Source organism: Melozone crissalis, unplaced genomic scaffold (assembly GCF_028551555.1).
Source record: "Melozone crissalis strain CALT ecotype California unplaced genomic scaffold, PUWL_Pcris_2 ptg000016l_1, whole genome shotgun sequence".
Taxonomy (NCBI): domain Eukaryota; kingdom Metazoa; phylum Chordata; class Aves; order Passeriformes; family Passerellidae; genus Melozone; species Melozone crissalis.
The window spans coordinates 34,646,951-34,663,215 of record NW_026535794.1 but is presented as its reverse complement, the minus strand read 5'-3'; the positions used below and the strand labels follow the sequence as shown (position 1 = coordinate 34,663,215).

The window sequence follows — 16,265 nt, the reverse complement described above, 5'->3', positions numbered from 1 at the left end:
AAAGTTGGAAGGCTCACACAGTGGAGTGACTGCGTGTCACACTTGAGCTTACAGGTCTTTGTATCTAAATCCTATCACAGATTTAGAACATTGAGAATGTTACTGTAGTCACTTGATGAAGAAAGCATCATAAAAATAGAGCTTTCTTTAGTGTACAGTAAGAATGCCATTTCAGACAAACAATAATTAATTGACTTACTGTAAATATAAGTCAAACAAAATAGGGAAGCAGTTTGGAACAAATACAACCAGATGCATCTAAGGGCAGTACCAACAACCAGCAGTACACAGAAAAGTCTCTCCTATCCAGTTACATACTGCAAAAGTTTGCTTAAACTAAACAAGTATCAGAGCATGTACAGGCCTTGGTGGGCTGCTACTCTGAGCTAGTATAGTCTGTATTGATAATCAACAACTAGTGTTTGGTCTGTTTTTTAAAGTTATGCACATATTCTTAATGATTTTAAAGGCTCAATGTTTTGTAATAGGTTTCAAATCATTCAGCTTTGTTTCTGAGACAGAAAGTCCCAAATAAAATAAAGGTTTTATATGCTGCTTACTGAACCAGGTAGGTATATTTTTTCAGGCAATATTATTCATATTTGTTAACAGTACCAAAAGGCCAAGAGTTGTCTGTTCCCACTTTTAGTTCCCACTTTGTTTTGCTACTTACTTCAAGGTAGCAGAAAGTTTTTCCTTTGTATAATTGTAGAAGTACTGTCCCAGTCTGTGTACCTTTTTAATCTAACTTTCTTAATGTATAAGGCATCTTACTATTTTGAAAGACATGGATGGAATAAATGAATTCCTGTTTAGATGACTACTGTACTATGTCTTCTTTGTACCTGTTTTGCTTAAGAATTATTTAAAACTGTAACCAAAACCCAGCTATCTTCTATCTGTGTAGCCAAGCAGAAATTTGAGGCTGATGTACTGTTTCATTTGTGTGCCCAATGTAGTATATTTTTCAGCTTCTGGTTGAAAAATGCAAGTGGGCCACTGAGTCTTCAGCTGATACCCTCTAAACATCTAAGAATACTGGAGATCATAGTTTGAAAGAAGAAGACATATATAGATTCAGGTTCTAATTTCACACTTCCTCTCTCCACCTCTAATAATACACATTGAGACTGAACCAAACCAGAGATACACAGAACTAAAGACAAAGGTGTCATACTTCTCTTTAAAGAGCTAGGTTCTCTCATCTCCAGGGAGGCAAGTCATAAAATTAGCTAATCAGATATAGAAGGTTTGCTGCTTATAATTGCCTCATTTATTCCTGCTAACCTTTGTTCTTTAAACTAGAGCATGTTTCCTTTTGTAACTGTGTGGTATGCCAGGTGTTTTGTGCAGTATTAATTTATTTTTTCAAAACAAAATCTGCATGTTTCTCAGTCCCATCCATGCCAGTTTCTTTATGTTTTTTCCCTCAAGAGCCTTGTTCACTGACTAGGTACAGTCTTCCCTTCTTTTGTTCAGAAGTCAAATAAAAATTGAGAAGTTTCTTATGCTGATCCCAGAAGTTCTTCAAGGTGTAATTCAGCATTAATTACAAATGACTGAAATTAGATTTGATCCTTGTGGGCTAAAGATAAAATAATAAGCTGTATGTTTGTTGCTATTTTCCCTGGGCTATTAATGTGTTAACAATGCAATTTTAAAGAAATTTATTAATTTAGACCAGTACTGGACAGAAATCTTACTGGTAAATGCCTTCCAAGTGAAACTCACAACTTAGCTGTCAATATTTCCTTTGTTGTGAATGTATCTTAAGTACTATACTGCCTGCCTCTGGAAGTGACTTCAGAACAGTAATATACCTTTCAAGTTAGGTATGATTATTTAACACCTAATACCTAATAATATATTTAAAAAATTGTTCAAATCTTTTTCGTGAAGGATGCTTAAGCTGATAATTTTCCATTTTAAAAATGGAAATTATTGTAAATTGTTATATTTTGAGAAACATCAGTTAATCTGATTTCTTTTAAGGTGAGGCTCAGAGGTGCATCCAGTAAGTTTTTCTTTTTTCCTCAGTCTTTGTCTCTCTTAATGCCATATATAAGAAAAAGAAAAAAGTGAGATTTTTGTAATCCTTTCATGTTGTCCCTCCTTAGAAACATGGTAGAGCAATATTTTCTATAGATGCAGGATTTGTAGTGAGTTGAAGATTTATGAATGGGTTGATGGGATGAAAGCATATTCCCTTTAGCAGATGTTGTGGAGGAACTTCCATGATAGGAGAGCAGTTTCTCTTGTGTTTTCATCTTTGTTTTTAATAGCTTAGTTGTGACCAGTGAATACTAAAACCAGACTCATCAAACATGTCTGACATCTCTTTTTCAGGACTGTGTAAGCTTACATTGTTTGGTTTTTTTTTTTTTCCTTTATAAGGTAACAGAATCCCCAGCAGATGTAGCAGAAAGAGCAGACAGAATTATAACCATGCTGCCTTCTAGTCCCCATGCAAAAGAAGTTTACACAGGAGGAAATGGCATTCTAAAGTAAGATTTTTTTGTAGTTTGGAGAATTTCCACTTGTACTCAAGGTTTGTCTGATGATTGCTGTTGTTGTAACTCTTCCTGTGCCTTCAGGGCGCTTAATTCAATGTTCTCTGTTCTGTCACTATTGATATTTCTAATTATATACTTTCTCTCATACAGTGCTGCTTTTGAATGGCTTTTGGCTAAAGTCTTTATTTATTTTTCAGTGGAATAATAATTTTTGTGCATTTCAGGCAACTTAACTATTATCTGCCTTTTCAGTTGCGTGGTTCTTTTGCCAGAATGTAATGTACTACACTCAAGTACGACTAGAATATTTGTTGGCAACAATTATTTGCTCAAATACTATTTTCTTTACCTTGAAATCCTATAAATTAAATGTTCTGAAGAGAAACCATTGTGTCTTAGGTTGTTTAAAGTGTATTTACATAAAATAGGTGACAAGACTTTCTTGATTTCTACTCTTATTATCTGTTTATTGTAAAAAAAAGTACCATAAGATTTTGTTTAATGTGAAACAGTGTTTTTTAACTTTTGTGGAGGGATTTCCACTGAGCCTTAAATCCATAGTTTGCAGAATTCTAATGCTCAGAGTTTTTGAACTTGCTAAATCAAAAAATAAATACAATTTAAAAATCTGTTCTGGCTGCATGTGCACTGCTCCTGGCAGGCTGACTGAGGCTAGTGGATACCTTTGAGGATTATGTAGGTTCTGAACAGCTATCCAGGTTAATAAGGTAAAGGAAAAAAAATATAGAAGACAAAAGTACAGTAGATTATCAAAAAATGATGATGCCTTTTTAGGTATTGGTTGTACAATATTAAGATGCAGTGATAAGAGAATGGAAGTAGACAAGCGGGATTTCTGTTGTTCTTGCTATAAAATAATAGTTGGTTCTTTCCCTTGTTGTCTGTAATTTAATTTTTCATGAGGTAGGAGTGAGGAGATCTAAGCTTAGACTCTTCAGGGAAGATAGGTAATTGGATCAGCCTCACAAAGCTCAGGGAACAGCTGTGGGAGAACTGCCCATGGTGGCAGGGGTTTGAAGAACGATTGGCAGTAGCACTGACACAGTACAGCCAGTTAATCTCTTGAGTACATAGATGTGGGAAATCCAGCAGAAATCAGCATGTGGAAAGCAGTCCTATACTGCTGCAGTTTCTCAGCCTCTGCATTAAGAGAAGAAAGTGTGATTTGGCAGTAGTGAGTAATTGTGGCTCTGAATGACCTGGTTCTTGCTGACTGGTTTGATTTTCATAATTTTCTGAAGCTTTTCAAGCTTTACAGAGCTTTAACGTGAGGTGTTTAAAGGTTGAGTTAGTCATCCCACTGTGTTACCAAGGAGCCTGTGCCACTCACCTCCCCTTCATGTGCCTTCCTCTAAACATGAAGGGGAGGTGATGTAGTACCTTATCTGCTGCGCTGGTTTTTGTTTGCATGTGTCCAAACTAACTGCAGCTGCACAAGGGATGAGTTTTGTGTATGTGGAACTGTTTGACTCTGGAGTTCCAGTAGGGTCACAATGTATGTATACATTGAGAGGCTATTTCCAGCAATCTGGGTAATTCAATTAAGTGAAATCCACTGTACTGCCAACAGCATGCAAGGTGCAGTGGATCTCTTTATCTGTCACGAGTAGCTTTAAATGGGACACGTTTTTATGACTGAAAAATTCTGGTGTTCAATTTCATGGTGATTGCTGGTCAGGTGGACTTGAAATCATGGTGCAGTTCATGGAAGGAGGGGTAAAAATCAGCTTTTTTTTGTGAAGGGCATTAAAAAAGTTAACATTTTTTTAAATTTCAAAAATTTTATTGTGTTTTTTAATCAAATAAAGAGCTTTCTGTGGTCTACAGTTTGAAATACAGATCTGCCTAAATGTATTGGCTATCAGTGGGAAAACATTTTTCTCCATGATTCACTTGAAATCTTCAGCGGGCTTTTGTGGTTTTAGTTAGGTCTTTATGTAGAACAAATTGTAGAATGATTAAAATAATGCAATCAGACCATTCTGATATAAGAACTTAAGACACTGTAGGTATAAAAAGAACATTTTATTGTTATATATTAAACTTTAGGCAGTATCAGCAGTTGCTTAGAATGCATCTTAGGTGATCTCTAGAATATATACTGCTCAACTTGTGTAATGGAAGATTTTCCTAGTGCAACCTTTTTGTGTAATTTTTTTTAAAGTGTTTAGAAGAATATCCTTTTTTGTGTTCAGCTTTTATTTGGCTTTGAGTGGTTCAAAACTGCAGTATACATACTGAGCAGATCTTGCTCAATAAGTTTTAAAACCTCATGTTTACCAATGTACCAAGAAATGTCTGCACCTTTGTCATGCTGGTGGATACCAGTGCCATGGTAATAGTTGCAAATATCTTCTGAAATAATAATGATAATTATAATAATAAATCTTGATTTTAGGAAAGTGAAGAAAGGCTCATTGCTAATAGATTCCAGCACTATAGATCCGGCGGTTTCAAAAGAATTAGCCAAAGCTGCTGAAAACATGGGAGCAGTTTTCATGGATGCCCCAGTTTCTGGAGGTAAGTCTTCATCAGCAGTTTACCTCATATTGTACAAGTTGTCTCTTTCTTTGCAGTTTCAGTCACCAGTTTGTACCCTTGTTGCTGTAAGCTGCTTTTCTTTGCTATATGTACAGTATTCTGTTTTGTTGTTGTTTAATTGCATTACAGATACATATAACAGGAGTATTTTTAGGATTTAGGAATATGCTTTTGTGTTACACTTGGAGAAACAGCTTTCTTGGGTATGGTACAGTGGTCCTTTTAATTTAACTTCTTTCATAAAGTTGCATTTTTATGCAGTTGCTCACATTCCTTTAGCCTCCATCTGTTTCTTCCTGTTAGGGAAAAACTGGTTGTCATTAAGCAGTTATGTTGCTTTTTCATTAATTAAAAAGAAGATAATGAAGTGAGGAATATAAGATGTCTTTATCAAAAGAAAACAGAGATTTGTCTGGTTTTATAACAGCTGAAGAATATGGGTGATAATTGTCTATTCTTAAAAGTTGCTAACTATTGATCTCTGAGTATTTAGTCTCTTGTAAGAAATGATACAGAGTAGGAAAGACTTCTCAAATTGTGGACAGAGGAGAACAGAAAGATAAAATTAATATTTTGAAAAGAAAAGCAAAACTGGTCCTTTCTATTGTTGAATTCTTCTCCAAAATACCTGGAATGAGAAGGTGAGGAAACCTCATTTTATGTGTGACAATCTTAAGGTTTTTACAGTCCAGTCTAAAAGTTAAGGTAACTGGCATTTTGAGAATTCTTTATTTTCCTGATGAATGTCAGTGATGAGCAGAAGCTAACAATCTGGAAACTAAGGCAGGATTTGACTACATACTATAAGCCAAAATTTTCATCCAAATTATGTTGTGAACAGAACGTAGGCAGATCCAGGTAGGTGATATTGAAGAATATAATGGAGAAGACAAGATTCTTGTTTCCCAGCCAGAATGTTAGTTCTCTTTTATAAAGCTAGATAGCTAATCAGCCTGGGAAGAAAAACCACAGAAAAATTGTATTGTGGGCAGATTATGTATCTCTCTGATCCTTCTTTTTAAACACAGCATGGCCTTTTACTTATCAGTTGGGCAATTCTGACCTACTTCTATGTTGTTTTCTTCAATCCCTTTCTGCCAAGTATGTTGTTTTCCTGAAGGAATTATTTACCTTTTAGAAATGTCTATCATTTATTTTTATCTTTAAATGTTTGGTGTAAGTCTGACTATAACTACAGAGAAGAAAAGGAAAAGTTTGATTCTTTAGCAGCTTTAGTTGTTTAGGGGGTTTTGTTCCTTGAGAAGATGGTAAGGCCAAGACAGAGTTAATGTGATAACATATAGCTGACTGCTATGAATACAGATGGCTTTTTTGGTGTTAGTGGTTTATCTGAATGGTGGCTAGTGTCAGTTACAGATTGAGGGATATCCTGTATAAGGGGGAAAGAATAGCCTTAACTTTCTAGTCCTTAATATATTTGTGAAGCCCAAGGAGTGCTCTGTACAAATCACGTTTAAAGTGGGCACTTGCTAGAAATGTGGAGAAGTTAGGTCTGTTGGAAAAAACCTTTAATGCTATGCTTTGTTATTTCCATCTTTCAGTACCTAACACATCAAGTCTTTGGGGTATTTTTATATGTCCTGACTGCATTGTTAGCCTTCAGACAAAACACTAAATGGAGAAGTATGCTAGGCTCTCCAGAAATTGGCAGGCACTGTGCTGTTGCTGTGCAATGCAATAGAGTTGGCAGGAATTTCAAGGAGAGTGTTTGTGGGACATAGGGAGGAGGAAGAGAAAGCAGCATGCCTGAGGTGTCCTCTTTAGAGCTATCTGTTTACTAGCTGTTATTGGCAGACAACTCCACTTGTGTTTTTAAGTATTTGGGTGTTGCCTGATGTTAACATTCATTCACTGTGAACAGATTCACAAACTGAATAATATTTTGAAAATTGCTTGGTCTATAAACTCTAGGGAGAGAGAGCAGTGATTTTAATCCTATTCTGACATTGCAAATGAATAATCTTTGGGCCTAACATTAGGGCCAGATTTTAGTGGCTTGTTTGCAGTCTTGCCCCCGAAAGATTCTTTCTCTTGATCTTTTTCCAGATGGGCCTTCATGCCAACTTAATGCTGTCTTCTTCATATGATTGGCCTACAGCATTTACTTGCAGCTTACAGTCAGGACCCATTAAATAGGAGTTGATGCACCAAGTCACTATAGTATTATTTTGTATTAAGTGACTTCAGAAAATACTTCTCATCCCCATGGTTGCATGCAGATTATGCTGCTAATGCTGTCTAGAGATAGCAATCGCTTTAGCCTGGGATTAGGATCTCTTGCAGGTCCCCATGAGAAAGTTGTGTCGTGGTTCCCAGTGCTGCCATGGTTTGTGACCTCTTTGTGAGCAAGGGAGAAATGGGGAAACGTCTTCAAAATCCATGTTTGTTTGTTTATTTGTTTGTTTGTTTTAATCTAGACAGGAAAATTATCTCTTTGCAAAGTTTGGGTTCTTCATGTTGGTATGTATAAAAGTATTTTAAGGCACACATTATCTCAGAAGCATATTTAAAACTGACTCCTGTTGGCACAAGATTCTACTGGCTAAGTACAGGATCTAAATTTAGCCTTCAAGAATTGTGTCAAATTGGTCCTCCCACTGATTTCAGTAGAAGTATGTGATACAGATTCTCACCTCATAATCCAGAGCTAATTTCACTAGTGGCTTCACTGACTGCTGTAATAGTTCTCTCTCAGTATATAAGATATTAATTTCCTAAAATACATTGGCTGATTTTTTTTTTTAATTTCTAATGTAATTCTTTCTATGTTGTAAGCACTGTTAGTGTTCAGATACAGCCTTTTCAACTTCTTTCCCCTTCCACTGACTATTAAAATTTTATCAGCTCTGTATCTGCTCAAAGCACATTGTAGTGCATTCTCCTGGAACTTCACAAAAAGACGTGACAACGTGATTTGTTTTTCTGGCTTTGGAGGTATGAAAAAAGATTTTCAATTCTTTTGTAAGTCTGGTTCTGTAAGATCTGATAATGAAACTTTAGATCTTCCTCCTCACTGTATCCTTTAGACAAGAGAGTAGTCAGTTAAAAAGTCAGACTGCTAATTGTTAATAACAGCTGTCATATAGAGAACTGTAGTCATGCTAAAAATGGTAATAAAGAGTAGAATGAAAGATATTTTTTTTACAAACTGTGCATTGGAGGTGGCTAGAAGAGGTTGTAGTTTCTATTCCAGCTGTCATTTCAAACTGTTTCATCTTAGAGTACTGCTTCCATAAATTTCAGCTGATCATAAAGTGATGGAAACAGTAGTAGTAGTAAGACTGACAAGTTAAGATTTCGGGTCGCTGATAACATAAAGCACAATATGAGTCCTTGATGGTGCACTGCAGACTTACTCCCTGCATGGCCAGATCTCTACTTAATACGGAGCAAAGGTAAAAAAAATCTCAGAAACACTCTGAAACACTCTGGAGATATTTTATTTATTATGTTTCGAAGAGCAATATATTTCACATACCAGATTATTTTTTTCGTTTTTCTTAGAAAGGGCACTTTCCTAAGACAGGAGAAGCAAGTTATGTGTTTCTCTTACTTGAACATTGAAGGCACTTTTTGGTGTGCCTTTTCCAAGGGGAGCAGAGGAGTTAAAACTTTATGCACACCAATATTTGCAAAGATTATTTGAAAGACTCCTTCAGACTAGACTAAAAAATAGGAAATAGGAATGAGTAGTTCAAAAATGTCATCTCTTAGCTTGTAAATTCTGTTGTAATGAAGATGCATAATCAATATCTTTGCCAGAATTAAACTGATTTAATAGACCTGTCTTTGTTGGGGAGCCTTGGTAGAGCTACTTGAACTGTCTTCATTAAGTTGTGTCTGCTTTTTTTCTTTAGCTTTGTGCACCTTTAGAGAAGTGCAATCTTATGACTTCATGGGAGTGGAACAGTTGGTGGGTTAATTCAAAATCTCTAATTTGAGACATCATGTATTTTTAAATAAACACAAAGAATAAAATAAGGAATGTCCTGAATTCAGTGCTGTAGAGGTTTGGTGTGGTTTTGGCTTTCTGGTCTGGTAATGCAGTGATTGGATCTGTTAGGATACTTGAAACACTATAAAGATAGAGCAGGTTCATGAATTTAGAACTAATAATTCTGACCTCTCCCACTCAATAGTAGGTGTTCTTGGCAAGAAAAAACATCTAAATGTATAGTAGTATTTGCTCCATTATAGATTCTGGATTTATGTTTTTATGCTTTATTTTTAAAGCCCAAATGTGTGGGCTCAGAATGGCCACGATGTTCTCTGTGTTCCTGGTACTGAGCATAACACTTTTACCTCGCTTGCTCTGCTCTTCCTCAGTTACTATATGCCTTCTGTAATTTTTTTTGTTCCTGACATCTTTCCTTATTTCTCTGTTTACATTTTTTGCTGAATGCATTTGATCATATTCGTTTTTTGCAAAGTCTGTGATTTAGGGATGGTAGTAGAAATTACAATGTACAACCTTAATACTAAAGGTGGTGTGAAAAATATTACAAATTGTTCTGAAATTTAGATGAGAGAAAATAATGCAGAAAGTAACTGATGACAAAAAAGGGAAGAATTGGCTGAACTGATTTAAGGAAGCTGAAATGAGGATGAAGAAATATTTTGAAATCTGAGATGCTTAAAAAGCTTCTGATTTCTAATAACTTATGGTTTAAATCGTATAACAATACTTGTCTGTCAAAATAAAGCTAGTTTAATAGATGTCTTTTGTGGGAGAGAAGAAAGAACTGAAGATCTTGAAATACTTACACATTGGTATTTTGACACAGGGAGGGGAGGAAGTATAAACCTTGTGCAAAAATCTCTATGTTGGCAGCAGCTGCTGTTTCAGAAGAGTTGGGTAGATGTTTACTTATGTGCTGACTTTGCAAGGCTATTTTTCTTCTGTAAGCCTATTATGCCTTTTGTATTCTCTATAAAATAAAATAAAAGGTAGCAGAAGGTAAGGAGGAATAAACAGATTTATTGAGAGTCATCTAAAAATGTTCACTGGGGTGGAGACAACAATCCTACAATGACTAAAAGGGTGGAATAAATTATTTTATTAAAGCATATTGTATATTTTGGCAATAAAATTGTGTGTAGTCTGGCCAAATAGTGACCAATGTGCAGAGAAACATATCTGTCTCCATTTATTCAAAGGTGTAAAGATGAGTTATTCAGGCTGGCTCAATAGGACATAACCAGGAATAATAGGCTGGAAATCATTAAGGAAAGAAAAATGTGTGCCGTGTCTACCAGGAAAAATGTCCTAACGACATTCTTCATACACTGTGGAGTAATTTCCAAAGGAGATGGTTGAAGCCAAATATCTCAACATGCTTTAAACTGTACTGGGCAAAGTGCTAGGAACTATTCTGTAGGGAAAAATCTACGACTGGCAGGAGGATGGCTACATGATCTAATCGGTCTTTTCCATCTCTAATGTCTACAATCCTGTTGTGTTCTCACACATGGTGTTCAAAAACAGTTAAAGGAAAACTGTCCAGATGGAAGTTAGAAGTCCCTGTGGCACTCTTTGAAAAAGAGTAAGGAATAACTGCAGAGTTAGAGCCAACATTCCTTCTCTCAGTAAAAATGGTTCTAATATTCACGGCTGCATGTGAGCTCTTACCACATTCCTAATAACTGCTCTGTTTGTTTGTGGATACTTTAATGCTAGTATCTGCCTCTTCCTGTCAAATGTTCTGAGATACTCAGAGTAAGAAAGATCTATAAATGCCAGCCTGTCATAAGTCCTAGGGAATAAAAGTTAATTTAATATCATTTTTTAATTTTTGATTTCTTCTCGTAGGGAATGTTTAAAGTTAAGGGGTTGCAGGTGGTGCTTGGAATGTTTCTGGAATGAAGTGATGACTTTGAAGCTTTATACTGAGTTTGTTTTGGTTTTAAACATTCATGGGCTTCTTTTTCTCTCTTTTTGTTCTTTCAATGGAGTGCCTTGTTCAAAGCATGTATTTTTCACGTAGTCAAAACAACCTAGTGTGATTCCTGTGCTTTTAGGACAGTGGGGATGATGAGCACCAGACCTTAATAATCCCCTGACTCCGTATGAGTCCTGATTCTGCCCTGTGCTGAATGTGGATGGTGCAGATGCCAGCAGTGAGCACAGCCCCAGGCACACCAGAGCGGGAAGTCCGAACTGGAAGGCGCTGCATGGAGCAGACTGGGAGTGCCCTGTGCCTGCGCAATGCCCATCACCATGGGGACAGACCCCAGCTATGAGCCTTGGAGGTGCCGCTGGAGAAAATGCACTTTTCTCTGAATCTTAATAAAAAGCAGTTGTGCTTGTAATTCAGTGTTGCCTTAAACAGATTTTTTCAGTCTGTGTGTGGAATTCTTGTTTGTTGGAAAAAAACCTGAAAGTCCACAGAAACCTGACTAAATGGTTTCAGCTGGGATAGGGTTAATTTTGTTCCTAGTAGCTGGTACAGTGTCATTTTTATTTGTTTTAGAATGATAATAAAGTTGATAACACATTGATGTTTAGTTGTTGCTAAGTAGTGCTTACTTCAAGTCAAGGACTTTCAGTTTCCCATGCTCTGTCAATAAGCAGTTGCACACCAAGCCAGGAAGGAGCATTGCCAGGGCAGCTGACCTGAACTGGCCAAAGAGTTATATTCCTTTGCATAGAACTCGTATAGCTCAGTATGTAAATTGGGAGAATTGCCTGTGAGGGCTGATTGCTGCTCAGGAATGGGCTCAGTGGAGCAACTGCATTGTGCATCACTTATTGTTCTTGGGTTTTATTTCTCTCTTTTTGTTGCCTCCCTTTTCATCACCATTTTAAAAATTATTATTGATATTATTGTTATAATTATTATATTTTATTTCAGTTATTAAACTGTTCTTATGTTAACACATGGATTTTACCTTTTTTTATGGTTCTCCTCTCCATCCCACTGGGGAAGGGTGAGGAGTGAATAAGGGAGTGGCTGCATGGTACTTCTTTGCCAGCTGGGGTAAATCACAACACTTATTTAAATGGATGGGCCACTGAAGATATGGCACAATACAGAATTACATGCTTTATTTTGTCTCTTATTCATCAAGGGAGATCTGCAGATCATACACTAGACATGTGGAAAGAAACATTAACATCCTAAGTGTCTGAACCTTAGGACACATCTTAAGTCTTAAGACACATTTTTGCACAAACTGCTCTGTGTTGTAGAACGCTCCTTTGAAGGCCTTTTAAACACTTAAACTGAAGGAGCAAAAAAAAAAAAGAAACAAACCCACATGGAGTAAATTTTGCAGGCAGGGACAGCTAACTTTGTCTTATACAGGCCTTTGAAAGTAAATCACTTATTGATCCCCTAAATAGCTGATTCCAGGATGAGTAGGAATGAAAGCTGGTCTTCTATTGACCCTCATCTGGATGGTCCTAACATTCTGGGTTCCTTCTGTTTAATTTTTAAAGTCACAGTGATGAGTTGGCCAAGTATTTGGTTTATTTATGACAATATTATCCTATGATCTGGAGCCATTCTAAGTCACTGGATCATTGCAGAATGTTATCTTGTAGTGGAGGACTTTTTATGTTTTGAAAAGATTCTTAGGTTGTGCGAATGAAGTGGGGGAGAATGTTCTAGCAGAAGTAATCCCTCTGCACTTGAAACAAATACCTGAAAATTATGCCATATTTGCAGCGTTTGGGTTAGTACTGCCCATTGTGAGACATTCAGTAGATTGAGCTTGTGTCCTTAGCAGAACAGCTCCTTGTTAATCCACAGGAAACACATAGAAATACCAAGATTTCCTAATTCTTCTTCCTTGAACCACATTTAAAAAAAAACATTGTTTGTATCATGAAATAAAACAGTAAGGGAAAGAGTATTGCCTTTTACCATTAATAAGTATTTAGAATCCAGCTGTCAGCATACAAACTATTCAAATGTTCACCTTTCAGTTTGTCCAACAGTATTTAGTCCTGTTGGTTCACCACTTCAGACTACTGAAAAGTGGAGAACAGAGGAGAGTCTTGGAGTTATGGAGCTGAAGAAACAGTTTTTAACTACCGTTCTCTTCATGCCAAGCACAACATAGGAGCTGAAGTGGGAAAAAAATTATTTACTGCACTGTATCTAACCTATAATTTTAACCCTTAAAATTTGGTACTTATTTTATTTTCTGTAGTTTTGCTGGGAAAAAATCCCATTGTGTGGGATTTTATAAACCTTATACAGCTTTAAGTGGTAGCTCTTTGTAAGAGAAAATTAAGAGATGGCTTGATGGGAACAGAGTAGTGTGTAGAAATGTTACCCTGATGCCATACCTTCTGTTTCTGTTCCTGATTCTGTGAGTAGTTGTGTTTTAATTATCCTGTGTTGTGGAAGAATGTTAAATTATTTGTGATAAAATGGGGGGAGCCATGTGAAACACTGTGGAACACTTTAAACTCTTTATGTATTTTGAATCCACATAGTGGTATATGATTGATAGTGTCCCGATATGTTGCTTGTCTGCTGGTAAACGAACAGGGTTAGAGGTTTTTTTTTTTAATGTGAAGCTTGGCAAGTTGACAGGAATACTAATCTGACCATTTATTATGGTAATATATTATCCATTTGCTTTATTTAATGAGTTGCTTCAAACTGTGTGATCCTAGTTACTCAGTAACCATATAGTTTAACCATAAGTAGTCAGAAATGTGCATTTTTGCTGTCATCTTGTTTTCAATCTGTGTTTCCATTGCTTTCTGATAATGTATGGTGGGAATGTGTGGCTTGTGGATCTTAAGTGTGTTTGCCATAGGGAGTACAAGAAAAGTCATGTTGACTTTTAGCTTTGGCTGAGGAGCATACTACTTGTATTTTATTTGTGCTAGATTTCTTGAGTTTGCTTAAAATTGTGGATTTCATTATGAAACTGACATATGACTATACATTGTTAGCTGTTCCAGCTTGGTTGATTTCTGAGGTCCAGCATTTTTCATTTTTCTGATTAAACTACTTCCAGAATTGCTACAATTGCTAGTTGTCTGAAAGCAGTATTTGGTAGCAGCTAGATGCTTTTTGTCTTGAATAATTTTATGTCGCATGTGCAGGAATAACAGCAATTTTCTTCCTCTTTTAAAAGTTGAAGGACAGCTGAAGAAAGGAACCTTCAGTAGGTTATCAGCAAGTGAAACGCTGTTGTGGTAGAGCCCTATATAGTAAACTAGGAATGTGTCTAACTTTCCTCTTTCTGCAGATGCTCATCTTAGGATTTATATTAGTGGGGAGTTAGGGGTGAGGCTGGGGCAGTGGTAGGCTTTTGTAGCGGAAGCACTAAATGAGAAACTGATGTGAATTTGGCAAGCTGGAGAGTTCCTGAGATAGAGCATCCTCTTAACAGCCTCAGCCTGAGTCTTGGCTGCCTCAGAGGGCCCCCACCCTGTCCAAGATGGAAGTTCCTGCAGAGAGCCCTAATAGCATCTCTCCCTGCCTCAACGAATCATTTTAAGGCATGGGGCTTAACTGCTGTGAAATAATGCAACAAATTCCTCCCAGGACCAAAATGAACATACTTGATCACCTAAATGCATCAATCCACTTGCAGAACAAGCTGAACTATAGAAAAGCATTTCTATTAGTAGTGCAACAACTGGCACACCTATTAAAGAAGAAGTTGGTTAATCTGTTACTGTTTGGTCACTGGTACTTTTTTTCCCTCTATATTAATATGCTTAGCAATTCTTAACACTAAATGTGACTATGTGCACTTACTTAGTATGTTGTTTTCTTTAGTAGACAATTACACCAATCTTGAATGGAGCATTTTTTTGGTTACTGGGGTAGAGGAATCTTAGGAGATTGAAACAGTAGGCAGCAAAGCTTGTTAAGGAGGTTTTTATTTTACAAGCCCTCAAGAATTCAGAATATGGCTTGCTTACTACTTAAAAAAGTCCAAATGTCCTTATAGACTCCATTCCAGAGCCAGCATCAAATCTATGCTATACTTGTCTAAAAATCCAAACATGCGCTCTTGGCTGTTACTGTTTACTGAATCAGAACCCTACTGTTTCTACTTGCACTGTATCTAATTTATCGTAAGTGACCGCAAAAACTAGAATTATTTATATATTGGCACCTAACAGTTCCACTATAGTTAAGGGTTTGTTGGCATTTCCATTATAAACCTTCCTTTGAGAGGTTTATAACTTGGCGGTTTTACTTTTGCTTCAGGCTCAAATGTGCCGTTTTCATCCAAGCACAAATTCTTCTACAGAATCTCATTTAAATCAGTTTGGCCATTATTTATTTTAGAGTGTGTACGTTGGGGAGTGGACGGGAACACGCTATTTAATTTTGGTTTCAGAAGCTTTTTGGTCAGACTATATAATGAAAGAAAAATGGTGCTTTTTATTTTAATTTGTAGGGACTTAAACCTTGCTTGGATGTGTTGGAGGTACTAAGCCCATGCTTTTTCTGGTTTCTGCCAATGCTCACATGCAGCACATCCACTCCCGCTCATCCACCCACCCATCTCGCCTGCCCCTGCCCAATGGCATGCTTTGAGGAAGCATCCTCAGGCTTCTGGCAGAGAAAGCTCTTTTGGGGAAGTGGATGAAGTAACATACAATGGGTGTCCTGTTGAGAGGCCTTAGGCCAACCAGTCCAACCGAGGAAGCAGATGGAGCTTAATTGGAAAAAGACGGGCTGAGTGCAGTTGTCAGTCAAATGTAACCCTGTGTGGTTTAGAGTGGCATTTCCTATGGCTCTGCCATTTCTTGTGGGATCTCTGTAAATTACTACTTGGGTGCAGTAATTCTCAGAGTCTAAAAGTGGCGTGAGTTGCCGTTTTCCCTTGCCCCTGAACGCTCAACCACAGAGGATTTCAACACTTTTTTAGTCAGAAATTCTTGCCATAGTACTCTATTATTATGCTAATTAAATTCTTGCCACATGAATAATTGGTATCTATAATGTTTCAGTAGTAATCATAGTAATGAAGTACCACTGTTCTTTTGCACAGTGACTTAAGAGTACAAAGAAGGGAAATGGTGTATAGAGAGGTAGAACCTTTTATTAGACCAAATAATGCAGCTGAAAATAGAAAACAAGTTTCTGAGTCAATTCTTTCACCACATTACACAAGAAGCAGTGAAGTACAATAGTGTTTGTTAGTTTTTTCCTTTGCTATTGAATTACAAGAAAAAGCTAGTCAATG

General features: G+C 36.8%; 1 protein-coding gene across 1 annotated transcript in view; it reads left to right on the top strand.

Moving 5' to 3' along the window:
* The window catches only part of HIBADH (3-hydroxyisobutyrate dehydrogenase), an 84,242-nt gene that overhangs the window by 10,422 nt on the left and 57,555 nt on the right, over positions 1–16,265 (top strand). Inside the window, exons 3-4 of the mRNA XM_054273637.1 lie at positions 2,395–2,504; positions 4,933–5,054. Coding sequence (XP_054129612.1) covers positions 2,395–2,504; positions 4,933–5,054 — 232 coding nt within the window. The remainder of the gene's footprint in view (positions 1–2,394; positions 2,505–4,932; positions 5,055–16,265) is intronic.